Source organism: Elephas maximus, chromosome 3 (genome assembly GCF_024166365.1).
Source record: "Elephas maximus indicus isolate mEleMax1 chromosome 3, mEleMax1 primary haplotype, whole genome shotgun sequence".
Lineage (NCBI taxonomy): Eukaryota > Metazoa > Chordata > Mammalia > Proboscidea > Elephantidae > Elephas > Elephas maximus.
The window spans coordinates 185,281,247-185,302,639 of NC_064821.1; the positions used below are offsets into that span (position 1 = coordinate 185,281,247).

Consider the following 21,393-nt stretch of genomic DNA (forward strand, 5'->3'; position numbering starts at 1 on the left):
CGGTTCTATTCTGTCCTATAGGGTCCTGCTATGAGTCGGGATTGACTCGACCTCAGTGGGTTTGGTTTGGTGACCATACGTCAGGCTGTGTACTAGGCTCAGGGATTGCAACTATAAGACACCTTTCCTGTCCTTAATTACATGGGGGGAGATAGATACGCAAATAAATTCAATTCAGGGAGATAAGGACTGTAATACTTACATGAACAAAGTGCTATGCGGAACAGAGGGTGCTAGAACGTCATTAGTGATCCGCCACTTTTTAAAAAAGATGATGCTGGAACAGACACATCCACAGCACTTTCAAAAGTTCCTCCACACCTTCTCTTATATCTAGCCAACAGGAAATCCCACTTGAGACTAGAATGGCAGGGAAGGTGGAGGTCGGACCCTCTTTTTTTCAATTACCACGGATCGCCCAAAATATTCCTTTCATTTCGGCTGCGCCTACAAATCCCACAAAGCAATGCGGTGCACGGAGGAGGGAACCGCTGGCTGAGCCAAGGCCTGTGATTGGTGGTGAGCATTGGGCCAATTGGAGGAGTTGTTGTTGGACAGTTCAGGAGAACCGGTCAGGGAGGGAGGAAGGTGGCAAGATGGTGTTGGAAAGCACTATGGTTTGGTGAGGAACCACCTCGGGGTCCCGTGGGGGACGGGCGTGGGTCGGGAACGCGTATAATGCAGTGGCCGGGCGGGTCTGGGGTGGAGGCGGAGAGCTGACGGGCGAGATGCGGCCTTGGGCTCGGAGAGAAGGAGCTCGTAGGACCCCTGAGTCATCCCAGGGCCCGGGATAGGAGGACAGGCCCGGGGTCCCCCCGTGCACCCCTATCCCGCAGACATACATTGACCTGCCGGCCCTTGCTGCCTTTCTCTATTCCCGCCGCGTCTTCTCTAGACCAGTCCCAGGTCTGTCTTCAGCCAGAGTCCTACTTCTTGGACTCATCCGAGATTAACAGAGAGATTATAAATTTATTCCCTGTCCCATTCACTCTTCCCTAACTCTGTCTTCTTCAGAGGTGCCGTTTATAAATTCAGTATTATATGTCAGGCACTTTATTTACTTTATCTCATACCTCACAGCAGCACTTCAAGGTAAATACCTCTCATTTTATAGATGAGGATACCCATTTGCCCAAAGTCATACAGCTAGTAAGTGGTGGAGCCAAGATGTAAACCCAGGATTATCTGACACAAAGACTCCAATCCGCTGAGCTAGGCTGCCTCCTTTCTTCATCAGTCTCAGATTTTGAGCTGAGTATATATTAATAGGAAACCCTCGTGGTGTAGTGGTTAAGAGCTAAGGCTGCTAACCAAAAAGTCGGCGGTTCAAATTCACCATACACTCCTTGGAAACCGTATGGGGCAGTTCAGCCCTGTTCTGTAGGGTTGCTGTGGTTGCTGTTAGTCGGAATCGACTCAATGGCAACGAGTTTATCTATTAATAGACAGGATTAGAAGCTGATGACAGAAATTTATACACGATTTCAAGGTTCCTTCTAAGCGTGAGCGTGGAATATAATACAAAGTAGTACACAAATGGTCAAATGGGTGAAACAAGCACACCTTTGGGGGAAGTATAGCATTGCCAGGTAAAAAACAGGACACCTAGTTAAATTTGAATTTCAGATAAAGAATGAATAACTTTTAGTATACCGTAATTACTATAACTGTGTCCCAATTATTGCATGGGGAAATCTTACGTTAAAAAGTTATTTGTTGCTTACCTGAAATTCAAATTTAACTGGATGTCCTGTATTTTTATTTGCTAAATCCGGCAATCTCTGGGGAAGATCATTTCAGAGTAGAAAGAGGACAGAATTTGGAATCCAGAAACCTTTATTTTCTGCCACAGCTGGGTGTTCTTGAGAATGTTAGTTCATCTCATTTTATTTGTAAAATGAGAGTGATGGTAACATCCACTTGCTTTATAGCAGAAGATCGTTCTGAAGGTTAAATGTATATGATGGTTCTTTGTAAACTGTGGAGCACTATGTGTATGTTAGTTGTGGTGTACTTGGGAAGGCCTCAAGAGGGGCCTTAAAGGGACTTAGAATGCTGAGAAGGAGAAATCACTAAGTTGCTACAGGTAGGGGAAGGGCATAAGCAAAGCTGCTGAAGTATAAAGACATGTTTAGGGAGCAGAGAATAGACTACCAGTCATGACTTTAATATAAGGTTGGTTCAAGGTAGTTTGTTTTTTTGTGGAGGAGGGGGGAATGTAGCTGGGACTAGACAGAAGATAACGAATGTCAGCCTGAAGAGACTGAACTCTGTCCTGTACCCTTTAATAGAGGACTATTGAAAAAGCTTTGAGGGTAGTAGAGGCAGAGCTGTATACAAATGGCATCTAAGAATATTGATCTGGCTTGGTGCATAGGAGAAAAAATTAGTTCCAGAAAGACATATCAGTGGCCTACTGTAATAGCCTAAGCAGCCCTGGTGGTCATTTGGTTAAGTGCTCAGCTGCTAACTGGAAGGCCAGTGGTTTAAACCCACCAGTGGTTCCGTGGGAGAAAGATGTGGCAGTCTGGTTCCATAAAGATTACAGCCTTGGAAACCCAGTGGGGCAGTTCTGCTCTGTCCTATAGGGTCCCTATAGGTTGGAATTGACTCGATGGTGTGTTTTTTTTTTTTTTTTAATAGCCCAGGCACAGAATGATGATAAGGGCCACCTCTTTTTTGTAGGGCTTCATGGTTTGCTATGCATCAGAATTCTCTCGTGGAGCTTACTAAAAACGTAGGTGTGTGAGTCTAGGTCTGTTGACTCAAACTCTCCCAGCTAGGGGAGTCCAGGCATCTGATTTTTTTTTTTTTTTTTTAAATGAAGACTTTATGGAATAGCTGGATAATATCTTTAAAATCCTTACTTTGATATGAATTTTTGTTAGGATATTGTTGAGCAAAAGTGGTCACAAAAATACATAAATATTCAATTCATACAAAGTTCAAATTGGAAAAAGTAAACAGTATATTTTTTAGGGATGCATACATGGTGGTAAGGCATTTTTAACACCCCTCTCCCCACCAGGTGGTTCTGACTGATGCATGACAAAGTGTGAGAACTGCTGTCTTGTTCTTCACATCAGTTCTCCCTATCCTTCAAGCCCCCTTTCTTACTCTGAAGTCGAGCCCCCATCCATCTGCTGATCTTGCCTGCAATTGTGTCTATTTCTTTAATCCTCCTAGTAACCCTATAAGGGTAAAAAAATAAAATAAAATTCATTCACAGATGAGGACACTGAACTTTGGAGAAATTAAGCAACTTACAATCACAGAATTAGTAAGTAGCACAGTGAGAATTTGAACCCAGGCCTATGTCAAGTGCCTGATTACTATACAGGTAGTCCCCAGTTTACGACGGGGTTCTGTTCAGACGACTCAAGTCAAATGCCTCATTTTTTTTTTTTTAGTTTCCATTATTATTGCCCTTTATTATCAATATCTTTAAAAACTAATCCTTATTTATCTTTGGGGGTTGGAAACATAACATATAAACTTACAGCTGTATTTTAATGTATATATACATACATTGGGAAACCCTGGTGGCGTAGTGGTTAAGTGCTACGTCTGCGAACCAAAGGGTTGGCAGTCCGAATCTCCCAGGCACTCCTTGGAAACTCTATGGGGCAGTTCTACTCTGTCCTTTAGGGTTGCTATGAGTTGGAATTGACTTGGCGGCACTGGGTTTGGATACATACGTTAAAAAATTTACAAATCATAAAAATTTACTCCGACAATGAAGAAGGATAGGACAACATTGGAATTTTATCAGTTGAGGTAATAACTCCACTTGTGGAAGGTTCTGGATCATCAGGATTATCCCTGGGAATGGGGAAATTAGTGAGAGTTGTCCGAATGGTTGTTTTCTTTTTTTCTTCATATATTTCCAGGTAACATCTCACTGCTTCCCAAATCTGCCTGTCGACTTTAACAAAGCAATTGGCGTTTGGATCCATGTTTTTAAGCAGCTGAAGCCCCTGATTTAGTTTAGAAAGCTAAATCTACATGGCAGTGTTTTGAACAGTAAATTATAAAATTGAACATCTTCGCGTTAACATCTGTGAATGATAGCCTCAGCAAGTTACGTGCTGCAGTATTGTATGTAGTGCGTATTTTAATGATAAGATGTAAAAAAAAAAAAAAAACCTGACAGTGGTTAAGTGCAGTTCATCTAACTCGAATACATTGTTAAGTTGGGGACTACCCGTATTGCCTTTTCTACTTGTTTTCCAGTAGCTTCTTAATTACCCTTCTTCACCAATTTTTGTTTTTATTTAGTATTGCCTCACAAAGCATACTAAAGAAAAAAAAATTGTCCCCAGCCCATCGTTTGCTTGTCAATAGAAATGAGGTATCTAGGACACTGCCTCTTTGTGTTGACGTGGAGAGAATCACTGGCCGTTACGCTCAGGGACCTCGGCGGCAATCCCGGCCCGATCCTGTTCAGAGGCTTGTAAAACCGCTTCGTTTACCAGACCCCTTTGGGTTTCTGGGCAGCTGAAGCTTGTACTTCATATTATCTGAAATCTTTTAGGCTGTGAAAAGTGTAAGGGATAGCAGAGGTGAGGAACTTGAAGGCCCCAAACCCTTGAAACCTCATTTTTGTAATTGAGTCCAGCTGCCAAAGCTGTTAAGCGTTGAACCAGATAATTGCATCGTGCTTTCTTGTACTCAGTGCCACCAAGTGTGTGTTATTTTATAAATCTTTTTAAGTGGCCATCTTTGTTTCCTACCTTTGGAATACTCCCATTTTAATGGCAGGCTTAGAATATTCATCCATAACAAAGCTTATAATGCTTAAATGTAGCTTATGAAAAGGTAGATTGCAACCTTTGGTGCTCATCAGGCTCACTCATGGGGCTTTAAAACAAACCTTCTTCCCCTGGACATTCTGAGTTGGTAAGTCTGGGGTAAGGCTTGGTCATCTCTTTAAAGAAAAAATAAAAATGGGCGGGTGATTCTGTGATCCACAAAGACTGAGAGTCGCTGCTCCACACCACCAGGCACTCAGCAAGAGAAGCATTGAAGGGGCCCTGGGGCTGGAGAGAGTGTTTGATGTTTCAGAATATTTCTTTTCCCTCCTTGACCCCTAAATCGACAGTGTGGATAACAGTGAGTATATGCGGAATGGGGACTTCTTGCCCACCCGGCTGCAGGCCCAACAGGATGCCGTCAACATCGTATGTCATTCCAAGACCCGCAGCAACCCCGAGAACAACGTGGGCCTCATCACATTGGCCAAGTAAGTGAGACAGAGGAGAAGGGGGCTTAGTAGGTGATTGTTTTCCCATGTGTAACCTGCGTGTTATATGGGCAACTGCTACCCTTTCGCAGATTCCACCAGGGTGCTTTTGCCCAGACCACATTCTTCCTATTCAATGTAAACAGTGACTTCCCCCTCCCCCCGGTTTGTACTAAGTGATTTTAATTCACAGTAGTTAGTCTCTTTAAATCTTACCAGTTATTCAGTCATCTCATAAAAGCAAAACCAATTCAACTATGTTAAAGTTATTTATAGTTTCTTTTTTTAAATAGATGTTATGTTACCTTGTAGATACAGCCAGGAGCATCAGATTGAAGTTCCCATAAAGACTTTTTTGTTGTTGTTGTTTAAAGAATATACACAGAGCATATGCCAATTCAACAATTTCTGCATGTGCAATTCAGCAGCCATTCTCACCCTCCTTTTCCGAGTTGTTCCTCCCCTGTTAACATAAACTCACTGTCCCCTAAGTTTCCTATCTGATCTTTTGAATTGCTGTTATCAGTTTGATCCCATATAGATACATCTTAAAAGAGCACGATGCTCAAGGCAGATATTCAGCTACTTGTTTTTTATATTAACCTGAATTTAATATAGTTGTGAAGCTAAGTCTCCTGGGACGAAATTTCATGGTACATTTTAAAGTTAGTGAAAAGTGGTTTTGGATCAGAGCCCTTGGGCATACATCACACATCCTGTTGCTCTATAAATGATTTGTTTTAGGAATTGATAATCCTCAAATGAGTAACCTCTCACCCCAGTTGACGTGCTGTTAGTTGAAAAATGGGTCTAGAAATGGAGAGGGTGAGGAGAGATACAAAGTAGCATCGAGTTGGCATGAGGAATCTCAGGGCCCTGAGAGGAAGATAAGATGAGTTAGGGGAAAATATTTGGTGGGCTGAAGGCAGGTTTCTTACAAAATCAGTGACTTTATCAAGGATAGAGATTACAGTTATTATCAAGGTCCCTAAAGAAAAGATGAGCCAGACGTAGTTTGGAGGTACTTGTGTTGACATGAATCACTGAAATGCTTCCCTCCACACCCCAGTGACTGTGAAGTGCTGACCACACTCACCCCTGACACCGGCCGCATCCTGTCCAAGCTCCACACTGTCCAACCTAAGGGGAAGATCACCTTCTGCACCGGTATCCGCGTGGCCCATGTGAGTCCCACTGGATCCCCTTGATTGTCCTCCCCGCTCTCAGGTCCTCTCTCCACGTCATTGATTCCTCCCCCTGGAATCTTGAGCTAGAACCAGAGCAACGGAGGGAGATGACCTAGAGATGGCTAGCCTGGGGTAGAAGGGAAATGGTGGGATGAGTCCCAGGATTGATGAGGATTGGAAAGGGAAAAGTCCCTAGAATTGGGAACTGACCCTCCTCCCTTATCTGCAGAGATGTACAGCAAAAGGGTAAGGCTGGGAGAAGGGGTTCAGACTTTATTGAGCATGGTGTTATGTAGAAACCATAAGCTAAAAAGGGAACAGATTGACAGAGGAAAGAGCTAGGCGATTCCTTTGGTTGACTCTGAGAACCTCCTCTTCCTTTACAAGCTGGCTCTGAAGCACCGGCAGGGCAAGAATCACAAGATGCGCATCATCGCCTTTGTGGGAAGCCCTGTGGAAGACAACGAAAAGGATGTGAGTCCAAGCAGCAATTGAGGGGTGTGGGCACGCGTGTTTGGGAGCGGGGTCTGTCAGCTCTTTGAAGAACCTGGAAGAGGCATTGCACATTCATCACTTTTGGGAAAGGTGTAGAACTCAGTGTTTGTTGGGGGACCTCAGGGTGGTCAACAGATTTTGCCATGCTTTTATGGGAGGTGCAACTCCCCCCTCATGGTGTGGGACAGATTTCTTCATCTTTTTCCCCTTCCTCTCAGCTGGTGAAACTGGCCAAACGCCTCAAGAAGGAGAAAGTAAATGTCGACATTATCAATTTTGGGGAAGAGGTGAGTAGGGTCTGGTTGGAGGGCTTTGCTGTGATTTGCTTATAAACAGACCCTCCTTATGCAGAGGAGTGCCTGCTGTTTGAGAGAGCAGCTACAGACAGGGACTGAGATGACGGAGAACAGGGAGCAGAGCATGAAGGAGAGCCTCTCGTGTTCTTCCCTTCCCCAGGAGGTGAACACAGAAAAGCTGACAGCCTTTGTAAACACGCTGAATGGCAAGGATGGAACCGGTTCTCACCTGGTGACAGTACCTCCTGGGCCCAGCTTGGCTGATGCCCTCATCAGTTCTCCAATTCTGGCTGGCGAAGGTGGTGCCATGCTGGGTCTTGGTGCCAGTGACTTTGAATTTGGAGTGGATCCCAGCGCTGATCCTGAGCTGGCCCTGGTGAGCAAACTCTTGACCCCAAGTAGACCCTCTACTGACACACATCACGTAGCTTCTATAGGGCTAACCAAAAACCAAACCTGTTGCTGTTGAATCAGTTCCAACTCATGGTGACCCTGTGTGGGTTGGAGTAGAACGGTGGTCCATAGGGTTTTCAGTGGCTGATTTTTCAGAAGTGGTTCGCCAGGCTTTTCTTCTGAGAGGCTTCTGGGTGGACTTGATCCACCAACCTTCTGGTTAGCAGCCAAGCTCTTAACTGTTTGTGCCACCCAGACTTCTATAGGGGTAACCAAACTAAAAATCAAACCTATTGCTGTCGAGTTGATTCTGACTCATAGTGACCCTATAGGACAGAGTAGAACTGCCCCGTAGGGCTTCCAAGGAGCAGATGGTGAATTTGAACTGCTGACCTTTTGGTTATCAGACAGGTCTCTTAACCACTGCACCACCAGGGCTCCCCTGTAGGGCTAGACAGTCGTAAACGCCCCCATAACCCTTGCTCATTTTCCCAGATCCCCTTTTGCTTCCTCTTCCCTATAATTCTATCTGATCTCCAGGGGCATCGGTGTCAGACTCTCTGTTGTTAGCATCTCCTGATTAAACCCCAGGCTTCCTCCAAGTCCTCCCTTCTTTCCCATACCCCCTTCTATCCCTCCAGCCTCTTCCTCATATGTGTAAACCAAAAGCTGCCCCTTTATGCTCCTTTCCCACCACTGCAGCTAACTTCCCTGGTGCTGGACAGGAGTGAGGGGTGGGGGATGTCTGACCCTGCCCTGCCCTTTGCCAGGCCCTTCGTGTTTCCATGGAAGAGCAGCGGCAGCGGCAGGAGGAGGAGGCACGGCGGGCAGCAGCAGCCTCTGCTGCTGAAGCCGGGATTGCTGCAACAGGGACTGAAGGTGAAAGAGGTGGAACCTGAAGTCCTGGGGCTGCAGCATGTAGACCTGAGAGTGGGAGCAGGGAGGTCTGGCTGGGTGGGACTGTATGGGAGGCCTGGGTCGAAGGAATGGTTTTGGGAGTGGCTCTGGGTAGAACATGACACCAGATCTACCTGCTGCTCTCTGCATTTCCTCAGACTCTGATGACGCCCTGCTGAAGATGACCATCAGCCAGCAGGAGTTTGGTCGTGCCGGGCTCCCCGACCTAAGCAGTATGACTGAGGAAGAGCAGATTGCGTATGCCATGCAGATGTCCCTGCAGGGAGCAGGTGAGCCCAGGCCTGGGCAGTGCTTAGGCAGGTAGGCTCGGTGGGGAAACTGAACTGAACAGACTGACCTCTTTCCTCAGAGTTTGGCCAGGCAGAATCAGCTGACATTGATGCCAACTCAGCCATGGACACATCTGAGCCAGCTAAGGTGAGGTCCCACAATGACCCCTTCATCAGGCTTAAATTCTCCGTGTATTCAGGCCTCATTCCTCATTTTCCTGGACGAGTTCTTTGAGGAGCAGAAGGAAACATACGGATGTTTGTTTCTTGTGTGTGAACCTTGCTAAGGCATCAGAGTGTTTGTGGTCAGAGTTGGAGAGGGCCCAATGTTCTCTAATTTCCTTCCTTGCTGGTAGAACGTTCTGGACGAATCTCTAGGATAGCAACTGCCCAGGAAGGTGAAAAGGGGTCTGGGAAAAAGAAAAAGGAGGGGTGGGTGTCTGACAGCAGGAAGCCTGAATATCACAGCATATATTTTTACTCTCTTGAGCTCAAGAAGCAGCGTTCTTAGGCCTCTTCCATGTTTGGTCAGTAATAAATGTTGGAGATAACATCACGTAGCGGTGCTGGGTATTCTGCTGAATCTCCCTTTCCTACCCTTGACCAGAGGTGTCCCCCACCCCTAGTCAGGTGAAGAGTGGGCTCAAGCAGCCCCATGCTCGTGTCTTATACTTGCATGCTCGGCGACTGACCTGCTTCTGCCCCAAGCTAACACTGCCCTTTTCAGGAGGAGGATGACTATGACGTGATGCAGGACCCGGAGTTCCTTCAGAGTGTCTTGGAGAACCTTCCAGGAGTGGACCCCAACAATGAGGCCATCCGAAATGCCATGGGCTCCCTGGCGTCCCAGGCCACCAAGGATGGCAAGAAGGACAAGAAGGAAGAGGAGAAGAAGTGAGACTGAAGGGAGAGGGTGGCTGAGTCTGCTCAGGGGGCCGTATAGGGCGGGCTGGGGTGTAGGGGTAGATATATTACCTATAAGCATTACAACCTAAATAAAACTTGACAACTTTTTTTTTTTTTTTTTCTTCAAGTAGTGGTAACTTTGAGTATAAGAGGGGCAGAGTATGTGGCATGAAGGAGAGCATTTCCTGTTGAGCTCTCTTTGTCTCTGCTGCTTGGTCTGTACTTTTTTTTTTTTTTTAATTGTGCTTTAAGTGAAAGTTTACAAATCAAGTCAGTCTCTCACACAAAAACTTACATACACCTTGCTACATACTCCCAATTGCTCTCCCCCTAATGAGACAGCCTGCTCTCTCCCTCCACTCTCTCTTTTCATGTCCATTTCACCAGCTTCTAACCCCCTCTGCCCTCTCATCTTCCCTCCAGGAAGGCAATGCCAACATAGTCTCAAGTGTCCACCTGATCCAAGAAGCTCCCTCCTCACCAGCATCCCTCTCCAACCCATTGTCCAGTCTAATCCATGTCTGAAGAGTTGGCTTTGGGAATGGTTCCTGTCCTGGGCCAAAAGAAGGTCTGGGGGCCATGACCACAAGGGTCCTTTTAGTCTCAGACCATGAAGTCTGGTCTTTTTACCAGAATTTGGGGTCTGCATCCCACTGCTCTCCTGCTCTCTCAGGGGTTCTCTGTTGCGTTGCCTGTCAGGGCAGTCATCAGTTGTAGCCGGGCACCGTCTAGTTCTTCTGGTCTCAGGATGATGTAGTCTATGGTTTATGTGGCCCTTTCTGTCTCTTGGGCTCGTAATCACCTTGTGTCCTTGGTGTTCTTCATTCTGCCTTGATTCAGTTGGCTTGAGACCAGTTGATGCATCTTAGATGGCTGCTTGCTAGCATTTAAGACCCCAGATGCCTCTCTCCAAAGTGGGTTGCAGAATGTTTTCTTAACAGATTTTATTTTGTCAATTGACTTAGATGTCCCCTGAAACCATGGTCCCCAAACCCCCACCCCTGCTACGCTGGCCTTCAAAGCATTCAGTTTATCCAGGAAACTGCTTTTGGTTTAGTCCAGTTGTGCTCACCTTGCCTGTATAGTGTGTTGTCTTTCCTGTCACCTGAAGTAGTTCTTACCTGCTATCTAATTAGTGAATACCCCTCTCCCACCCCCTCTTCCCCCCTCTCCTAACCATCAAAGAATATTTTCTTCTCTGTTTAAACTCTTTCTTGAGTTCTTATAATAGTGGTCTTATACAATATTTGTCCTTTTGCAACTGACTAATTTCACTCAACGTAATGCCTTTCAGATTCCTCCATGTTATGAAATGTTTCACAGATTCATCATTGTTCTTTATCGATGTGTAGGATTCCATTGTGTGAATATACCACAATGTATTTATCCATTCATCCATTGATGGGCACCTTGGTTGCTTCCATCTTTTTGCTATTGTAAACACGGCTGCAGTGAACATGGGTGTGCATAAATTTGTTCGTGTAAAGCCTCTTATTTCTCTTGGATATATTCCAAGGAGTGGGATTGCTGGATTGTATGGTAGTTCTATTTCTAGATTTTTAAGGAAGCGCCAAATCAATTTCCAAAGTGGTCGTACCATTTTACATTCTCACCAGCAGTGTATAAGTGTTCCAGTCTCTCCACAGCCTCTCCAACATTTATTGTTTTGTGTTTTTTGGGTTAATGCCAGCCTTGTTAGAGTGAGATGGAATCTCATTGTAGTTTTGATTTGCATTTCTCTAATAGCTAATAATTGTGAGCATTTCCTCATATATCTGTTAGCTACCTGAATGTCTTCTTTAGTGAAGTGTCTGTTCATATCTTTTGTCCATTTTTTAATTGGGTTATTTGTCTTTTTGCAGTATCATGTAGATTTTAGAGATCAGGTGCTGATCGGAAATGTCATAGCTAAAAACTTTTTCCCAGTAATCATTTTATTCTTTTGGTGAAGTCTTTGGATGAGCATAGGTGTTTGATTGGTCTGTAATCTTGATCAGCTCCTCTTCCTCTCATCTCTATCCATGGTGGTCTATGCTCACTTTCTGCTGCCCTGGGGCTATTTCACTTTCTCATTATGAGAAGCTTTGCTGAGAGCCCACTTTGTTTTTTTTTTTTAATTGAACTTTAGAAGAAGATTTATAGAACAAACTAGTTTCTCATCAAACAGTACACACGTTGTTGTATCACATTGGTTAACAACCCCACAACATGTCAACACTATTCCTTCTCAACCCTGGGTTCCCTACTACCAGCTGTCCTGTTCCCTCCCACCTTCCAGTCCCTACCCCAGGGCTGGTGTGCCCCTTTAGTCTTGTTCTGTTCCATGGGCCTGTTCAATCTTTGGCTGAAGGGTGAACCTCAGGAGTGGCCTCATTACTGAGCTGAAAGGATGTTCGGGGTCCATAGTCTGAGGGTCTCTATAGCCTCTGTCAGGCCAGCAAGTCTGGTCTTTCTTTTTGAGTTAGAATTTTATTGTACATTTTTCTCCAGCTCTGTCTGGGATCCTCTTTTGTGATCCCTGTCAGAGCAGTCAGTGATGGTAGCTGGGCACCATCTAGTTGTACTGGACTCAGTCTGGTGGAGGCTGTAGTAGATATGGTCCTTTAGTCCTTTTGGCTAATTTTCCCTTATGTCTTTAGTTTTCTTCATCCTTCCTTGCTCCAGAAGGGGTGAGACCAGTGGAGTATCCTAGATGGCCACTCACAGGCTTTTAAGACCTGAGTCACTACTTACCAAAGTAGAGTGTAGAACATATTCTTTATAAACTCTGTATGCCCATTGAGCTAGAGGTTCCCTGAGACCATGGTCCCCACAGCCCACTGGGAGCCCACTTTGTATTGGGCCTCAGGTGAATAGAAAACAGTAGCAGCCTTTGGGGACTCAGAGCCTAGAGAAGAAGCCAGCGTGTAGATGAGTGCCTGGTCAGTGCTAAAAGAGAAGTGTGAACGAGGCATTGTGGGAACAGTGAGGAGGAAGGCTCCTGGAGGTAACAATGAGCTCTCTAAGAGGACGGAGTTTATCATCAGATAAGGAAGAGGTGGGAATGTTTCCAGGCAATGGGAACAGCACGTACTGATGATGTGGAGGCCCATGGCCTGGTTGGGCGAGTGGCAGGAGATAAAGATGGGAAAGTAGGCAGTGGTCAGAGCACCAAGGGGCCAGGATCCTTTAGGCCTGACTCACGAGGGAGCTCCATGAAGCCCAGGATAAACATGGCGCATCTTCCTGGAGCATCAAATTTAGAGGAATGTTTTCTTGTGTGTTGTGAAATAGAATCCAAAATTTATATAACCACCCTTAACTATTATATTAAAAGACATAATATTTGACACATACAAATAACATAGATGAATTATGAAACATAACCAAATGATCACCCATGAAAACACTTAACGTAAGATTTAGAACACTGCTGATGCCGCATGTACATCTGGTGCGTGCTTTCTGGAGCCCATCCCGCTGAGTTGCCATACCTCAGAGGTAACTATTGTCCTGGCTTTTGTGTTTGCCATTTCCTTTTTTTCCTTTATATACATAGAGATCCTCATGTACATTTAGGTCCCTAACCAGGGTATATTAAGTTTTGCTTATTTTTGAGCTTTATAAAAAATGGTTTTATTCTACGTCTTGCTTTTTTTAACAAAACAAAGATTCATCAAAGTTGTTGTGTGTGGCTGCTGTTCATTCATTTTTTGTGGTTGTACAGTGTTCCATTGTATGACTATACCACAGACTATTCATTCTGTTGATGGACATTTGTATTGCTTCCGTTTGTTTTGCTGTTATCAACCGGGCAACAATGGAGCTTTTGGTACATATCTTGTGATGCACTCGTGCACGTTTCTTTTGGGTACTTTACAGGATAATGCCAACTTGTTTTTTAAAGTGGTTGTACCTATCTGGTCACTCTCCTGCGGTGTGAGAATCCCTATTGAACACCTCTCTAGCCCTTGCTATCGTTAAGTCTTCGTTATTTCTGCCTGTCTAATGAGGATAAAATGATAATTTATTTTGGTCTTGATTTGCATTTCCTTGATTACTAATGAGATTGAGCTCCTTTTCATAGGTGTGTGTGTGTGTGTGTATATATATATACACGTTTTTTGTTTAATAGGCCTCTATATTTCCATTTTTGTGACATGCCTCATGTCTTTTGTTGATTTTTCTGTTGGGCTGTCTTAATGTTCTTTAGGAATTTTTAAAATTTTCTTGATACTAATTCATTACTGCTTATATGTTGCAGATATGTTTTCCCAGTTTGGATTTTCATTTTTTAAAAGATTTCTTTGGTGAAAGAAATTTTTAATTTTATTATAGTTGAATTTCTCAATCTTTTCTGTCAAGGTTAGTGTTTCTTGTGTCTTTTTAGCAAACTCTTCTATATCCAGAGGTCAGAAAATATTCTCTGTTTTCTTCTTAAAATTTTTGTTTTGCCGTTCACGTAATTATTCCTTATTCTATTTGGAATTGCTTTTTAGGTATGTTGAGCTAGGGATCCAATTTCAGTTTTTTTTAATTTGGAAAGCAAAATGTTAGAGCACTGTTTATTGAAAAAAATCCCTCTTTTCCCCAGTGATCTACACTCTTACCTCTGCCTGGGGCAAGATTCCATGAATGTCATTTCCAGCATCCCAGAGTTAAACCTTGAAGCCTGAATGTAACAAGTTTCCAGAAACATGAAGCTAGAAAACCTACTTCGTGCTTGTTCTATTCATATTATTGTATGAGCTCCACTTACAGATAACTCATTTGTTGAGCGTGTATCTAAATTGGAGGTTCCTGGGAGGCACAAATGGTGTGCTCTCAACAACTAACCCAGAGGTTGGCGGTTTGAGCACACCCAGAAGCATGACAGAAGAAAGGCCTGGCAATCTGCCTCCATAAAGATTACAGCCAGGGAAACCCTATGGAGACTTGTGCTCTAACACATACGTTGCTTTAAGTCAGATTTGACCACAGTGGGTTTTGTTTTGTTGTTGTTGTTGTCTAAATCAGATGTTACTTGGAAGAAGTGGCCCATCATATAAAGCTTGAGGAATTTTTTAATTTTTTTTATTGTGTTTTTGGTGAAAGTTTGCACAGCAAATTAGGTTCCCATCTAACACTTTCTGTACGTATTGTTCGGTGACATTGGTTACATTTTCCACATTATGCCAACATTATTTCTGTTCTGGTTGTTCCATTTGCTTGAATCTAGCTTCCCAGCACCCCCCTCCTCCCACCTTCTCATCTTTGCTTTAGGGTAAATGCTGACCAGTTTCTCTCATATAGATGATTTTCTTTTTTTTTTTTAAAGGAGTGTAGTACTCATGGGTGATATCGTTTATTTTATGAGCTAGTCTGTTATTTAGTTGAAAGGTGGCTTCCAGGAGTGGTTTCAGTTCAAAGTTTAAAGGTTATCTCAGGACAGTAGTCTCAGTTTTCTCACATTCTGTCTGGGACCATCTATTTTATCCCTGGTCAGAACGGTGGGTGGTGGTAGCTAGCCACCATCTAGTTCTTCTGGTCTCAGGGTAGATGAGGCTGTGGTTCGTGTAGGCAGTTTGTCCCATAGACTGGTTTCTTCTTTGAGTCTTTGGTTCCATTCTTTCTCTTTTGTTGCAGAAAGGTAGAGATCAATAGCTTGGGAAGTCTTTTATTTTGGGGATAAAGATATTAATCACTTCAGCTTTCTTGGAAAGCCATGTTCTGGTAGCTCCCACTTGCCAAATAATGACAGAACCTGTGTCCCAGTCTTTCAGTTCAGATGGGTGACTGTAGTGTTCATTAGGATGATTCAACCAACATCTTGGCCAGTCATCAGTTCTGTTCATTCTCTTACCCTTAGGATTATACCCTTGATCATGTCCACCTTGAGAAATACTCCCACTGAACTCAGATACTCACTTGGCCTGTCTTTTCAGCTCTCTCACTTTGACATTTCCTGTACACTTTTAAACAATTCTATTCAGAAAAATATGCACTCTGACTGGGCAATTCTGCCTTAGGAATTTAAGAAAATAGTCAGAGATGTGCCAAAGATTTATGTACAAGGGTGTTGAAAAATTGGAAACAGCCTAATGTTCAACACTTATGGTACATTTATATGGGATGATATACTGTCAGTAAACTACTGTTTGGAAAGAATATTTAATGACATTGCCCATATGATTATAATATTAGCAAATACATGGTTAAATGTGCCAGGGGCTATTCTAAGTGCACTTTACATGTTTTAAATTCATTTAGTTCTCACAACAGTCCTATGCAGTAGCTGTAGTTTATTAATCTCATTTTATAAAAAAGGAAACACAGAGATGCTAGATAACTTATCCTTCAGTAACGGTTCTGACAGAGTGGCCTACGAGCCCCTGGAGGTTCCCAATACCCTCTCAGGAGGGTTGTGAGGTCAAAACAACTTTTACAATAATACTAAGATATTACTTGCCTTTTCCATTGTATTGGCATTTGCACTGTTGGCAAAAAAGCAGTGGTGGGTAAAGCTACCAGTATCTTAGTCCCAGACTGTACTGGTAGTCATTGCATTCTTCCTCCCCCATGCCACATACTCACAGTAAAAAGACACTTCTTGATGAAGCAGTAAAATGTATTAATCTGACTACATTTCAACCCTTTAACACACATCTTTAATATTTTCTGAGGGAAATAGGAACTACACACAAAGGACTTTTGCTCCACACCGAAGTATAAGGATTGTCTGGAGGGCACCCTCATGTGTGACTGAGTCACTAGGTGAACTAGCTGCTGTTTTCCCACAGATCAACATTTTTACTTAACAGACTGGCTAGTCAGGGTTGGGTATTTGGCAAATAAAGTCTCAAAAATGAGCAAAGTGAAATAAAGAAAATACCTGACAGATTCTGTTAATCAGTGATAAGATTTGAGCTCTCAAGTCAAAAATTGGGTTTTGGAAAACTTGTACATGCCACTGTGAGCTTAACATCCTCAAACATTTTTAGATGGATGAATACGTTTTTTATGTTGTATATCAGAAGTTGTATAGTCTAAGTGCAAGACAGACCAATGGATTCAAATGTAACAGATGACAAAAAGTTCATTGATAAGCCTTTCAAAGTCCACATTGCAACTAACCTTGAAGAAACCACTGTGTATCAAGTTTTGGTATAGTATCAGAGAAGAATATCCATAATTATTTGAAAAGGCTATTGAAATATTTCTCTCTTTTCTACAACATGTTTACAAAGTTGGCTTTTCTTTATATACTTCAGTCAAAACCACATATTGCAACAGATTGAATGCGGAAGCAGATATGAAAATTGGCTATCTTCTATTCAGACATTAAGGGGATTTGAAAAATGTAAAACAATGCACTCTTCTCACTAAATTTTTGTTTTGGAAAATAGAGCTATTTTTCATAAAATGGTAGTTTTACTGTTGTTTTTTAAAATGATTAACAAATGTAAAATTTGGTTTAACATTTTTAATATGGTAGATATAAATATTTTTCAATATTTATTGAATTCCACATAAACGAAAGCTCTTTGGGATCCTCAGTCTTTAAGAATGTAAAGAAATCCTGAGACCAAAAAATTAGGGAACCACTGTTTTGCAGCTAGCAAGTGATGGAGCAGAGGCCTGTACCCCAAAGTGTGACTTTAGAGTCTATGCTCTTAAACATTTAACTAACTATACTGTAGGTCACAAAGCAGTACCCATCATTTCCAAGTTTGATAAAGGGACTGGCAGAACAGAAGTGGAAATGCCGTAGTAGTTACTTCTGAGAGACGAAAATGCAGATTTTTTTTATCTTGTATTTATGAATGTTTCAAAATGTTCAAAGTAAAAATTGTTACTTTTGTAGCACAGGAAAGCATGTACAAAATAACTGCAGTTCTTTGAACTGCTAGTTTCTTTCGCTCTCAGCCTCTTTGTTGCTTTATTTCCATCTCTAATGACCAAAGACCTCAGTCTATTATTCAAACCACCATATTGCTAATAACTTCATCTCCCAAGCTCCTTTTTACTCCACACTCGCTCAGCTAAACCCCAAGCGAGGATTAGCGCTCACTCATCTACCTTTTCTACTTTTTATCTGTTCAAAGGTTCAGGACATTTAGCTAGTTAGGGAGCAGAAACAGGATCAGAACCCAGATTTGTCTCTGTTTAGTGGTGAGCCACCACTGAGCAGCCTTTCCCCATTGTTCAGCAGCCTCCAGTGACAATGGCCAGCCCTCAGCATTTCCCTGCAGCAGTTACTTCATGCCTTTGGCTGTGCCCCATCACTCTTGGCAGAAGGCCTTACTTTTCTCTTTACAGAGAAAGTCAAGGCCTCCAGGCAGGAAGTTCTGGATCTCCTTCCTTCTGACTCCCTCAGCACCTCACTCCATCAATTATGCCCACCCTCTGGAATCTCCTATCTTGAATATCTGCTAGTTGGTGCTTTCCTCTCAGTGTATACACATCTACAAATAACTTACCTTGAGACTTTATAGTTTAATGTCTTATTTTTAACAAAAAAATACAGATTATTTATTGAAATGGAAAATGCTCGTAATTAAGTAAAACAAGCCACCTTCAAAATAAGGAAAGGAAAAAGCAGCTAGTGGAAAGGACAGTCTGCACTCCCTGCTCCACCTCCTCACTCTCCACTCACTCCTCAGACGTTACAATCACTCTTCCTCTACCACCTGTACTTCTGGGTCGCCATTGACATCCTCCTCACTAAATCTAATCCTTATCTTCCTGCCTCCTCCATAGCATTTGACACTAGGAAGCATTCCCTTGTTGAATGCTTCTGCTTCTGCGAGGGCACCAGCTCCATTCGTCCACCCCTACCTTTATGGCCCTTCCGTTCCACTTTCTTTTCAGGCTTCTCTTTCTCTTCCGTTAAATGTTGTGTTCCCTCAGGGGTCCTGTCCTGGGCTTTCTTATTTCCCACACTATGCTCTTCCACTCTCTGCTTCCTGGGTCTCCAATATCCATTGCATTTTTATCCTGATGAATCCTTCATCTGTAGCTTCAACTAGCTCCCCTTCAAGAGCTTTAAACCATCCAGCTCCAAGAGTCTTCCCTTGAATGTCCCACAGCACCCAAGACCCAAAACTGATCAGCCAACCCCTTCATACCCAGAGAACTGAGGGATAATAAAATCATCGTTATTTTAAGCCACTAAGTTTTGGGGTGGTATGTTACACAGCGATAGATAATGAGAACTACAGTGTATCTCAAACCTCGGAGGCAAGGACCACTCGCTCTGACAGTGAGCTCCATGGTAGGTCCTGGTTCTGCCCGCCGGGAAAACCTCCACTGTTCTCCATGGTTCCAGTCTCTGCCCTCAGGGAGCTTGTTCCTGTCCATCATCCCTCAAGGCCCATCTAAAAATGGCTCTGCCATTAATGCTTTGGAAGCTACTTTCTGAGGGGTAGGCTTGAGACCCAGGATGTTTTAGGAGGTGTCTTAGTATCTGGGTTCTCTAGAGGACCAAAACCAGTGAGACGTGTATATATGTATGTCAGTGTGGGATCAGGCGAGTCCTTATCTTCCATTGTTGGAAATCAGTGAATAATATTATAAAGTAAGAAATTTAGCACATATATATATATACGTACTAAAACCTGTGAAAGCCGGGACCTGGAAGGTGGAAACCTGTCAGAGAAGGAAAACGCAAATATTTTCCACTAAAAGGAAAAGGAAAGATAGAAAAGACTGCGGAAAACTTGTAAGACCTGGAAAAACAAGGCCATCCCATCAAGTTTTGGCCTTTGCAGGTTTCACTGTACTCTGTGTGTGTGCGTGTATATACGTATATATATATATACGTATATACACGCACACACACAGAATGAGAGACTCACCTCAAAGAAATGGCTCGTACACTGCTGGTGGGAATGTAACATGGTACAACCACCTTGGAAATCTATCTGGCATTTTCTTAAAAAGTTAGAAATAGAACTACCATAAAAAAAAAAAAAAAAAAACTACCATAAAAAAAACCATACAACCCAGAAATCCCACTCCTCAGAATATACCCTAGAGAAATAAGAGCCTTCACACAAACAGATATATGCACACCCATGTTTATTGCAGCTCTGTTTACAATAGCAAAAAGCTGGAAGCAACCCAGGTGTCCATCAACGGATGAATGGTTAAATAAATTGTGGTATATTCACACAGTGGAATAGTACGCATTGATAAAGAACAGTGACGAATCTGTGAAACATTTCATAACATGGAGGAACCTGGAAGGCATTATGCTGAGTGAAATTAGAGGCAAAAGGACAAATGTTGTATAAGACCACTATTATAAGATCTTGAGAAATAGTATAAACTGAGAAGAACACATACTTTTGTGGTTACGAGGGGGAGGGAGGGAGGGTGGGAGAGGGTTATTTACTGATTAGTTAGTAGATAAGAACTACTTTAGGTGAAGGGAAGGACAACACTCAATACACGGAAGATCAGCTCAACTGGACTGGACCAAAAGCAAAGAAGTTTCCGGGATAAACCGAATGCTTCAAAGGTCAGCGGAGCAAGGGTGGGGGTTTGGGGACTATGGCTTAAGGGGACTTCTAAGTCAATTGGCAAAATAATTCTATTATGAAAACATTCTGCATCCCACTTTGAAATGTGGCGTCTGGGGTCTTAAATGCTAACAAGCAGCCATCTAAGATACATCAATTGGTCTCAACCCACCTGGAGCAAAGGAGAATGAAAAACACCAAGGTCACACAATGACTATGAGCCTAAGAGACAGAAAGGGCCACAGGAACAAGAGACTTACATCATCCTGAGACCAGAAGAACTAGATGGTGCCCAGCCACAACCGATGACTGCCCTGAAAGGAAGCACGACAGAGAACCCCTGAGGGAGCAGGAGAGAAGTGGGATGCAGACCCCAAATTCTCACAAAAAGACCATACTTAATGGTCTGACTCAGACTAGGGGAATCCCGGCGGTCATGGTCCACAAACCTTCTGTTGGCCCAGGACAGGAACCATTCCCGAAGACAACTCATCAGACGTGGAAGGGACTGGACAATGGGTTGGAGGGAGATGCTGATGAAGAGTGAGCTACTTGTATGAGGTGGACACTTGAGACTGTGTTGGCATCTCCTGTCTGGAGGGGAGATAGGAGGGTAGAGAGGGTTAGAAGCTGGCAAAATCGTCACGAAAGGAGAGACTGGAAGGAGGGAGCGGGCTGACTCATTAGGGGGAGAGTAAGTGGGAGTATGGAGTAAGGTGTATATAAGCTTATATGTGACTGACTTGATTTGTAAACGTTCACTTAAAACTCAATAAAAATTATTAAAAAAAAAAAAAAGAAAGAAAGAAATGGCTTGTGGGGTTGTGGGGGCTGGCAAGTCCAAAATCCTTAGGTCAGGCAGCAGGCTGGCGAACACTGCTGGCTCACAGGGGTTCTGGTGGCTGCTGAATCCAAAATCGACAGGCCAGGCACTTCTGCAGGCTTGCTTACATCCCAAGAACTGGAGGTCAGATGACAAGAGTGCATGTCTGAAAGACAGTGAGCTTTGCCAGAACATCCATTTATATTATGGAGGCAGATCACATCCCCAAGGAAACTCCCCTTTCAGGTGGTTGGCTGATCACATCAGATTGTATCATGGAAGGTGGTTACATATATTACATTATAGAAGAGCAACCAGTCCACTGAGAACCATAACCTAGCCAAGTTGACATGTACCATTAACCATCACAGGGGGTTATAGTC

General features: G+C 43.3%; 1 protein-coding gene across 1 annotated transcript; it reads left to right on the top strand.

The window, feature by feature from the left end:
• Window positions 1-548: 548 nt before the first annotated feature.
• PSMD4 (proteasome 26S subunit ubiquitin receptor, non-ATPase 4) lies at window positions 549-9,802 on the top strand. Its single transcript, XM_049880447.1, has 10 exons — window positions 549-622; window positions 5,102-5,242; window positions 6,312-6,426; window positions 6,817-6,903; window positions 7,143-7,211; window positions 7,381-7,596; window positions 8,384-8,492; window positions 8,669-8,800; window positions 8,881-8,948; window positions 9,528-9,802. Exons 1-10 carry the CDS (start codon window positions 597-599, stop codon window positions 9,696-9,698), a joined length of 1,134 nt encoding a protein of 377 aa, XP_049736404.1. The 5' UTR covers window positions 549-596; the 3' UTR covers window positions 9,699-9,802.
• Window positions 9,803-21,393: the final 11,591 nt, after the last annotated feature.

Coding starts and splice junctions, on each gene's coding strand:
- PSMD4 (XM_049880447.1), top strand. CDS start 597: ATGGTGTTGGAAAGCACTATGGTTTG. Junction 6,904..7,142: donor TGGAAGACAACGAAAAGGAT/GTGAGTCCAAGC, acceptor CCTTCCTCTCAG/CTGGTGAAACTGGCCAAACG. Junction 8,801..8,880: donor GATGTCCCTGCAGGGAGCAG/GTGAGCCCAGGC, acceptor CTCTTTCCTCAG/AGTTTGGCCAGGCAGAATCA.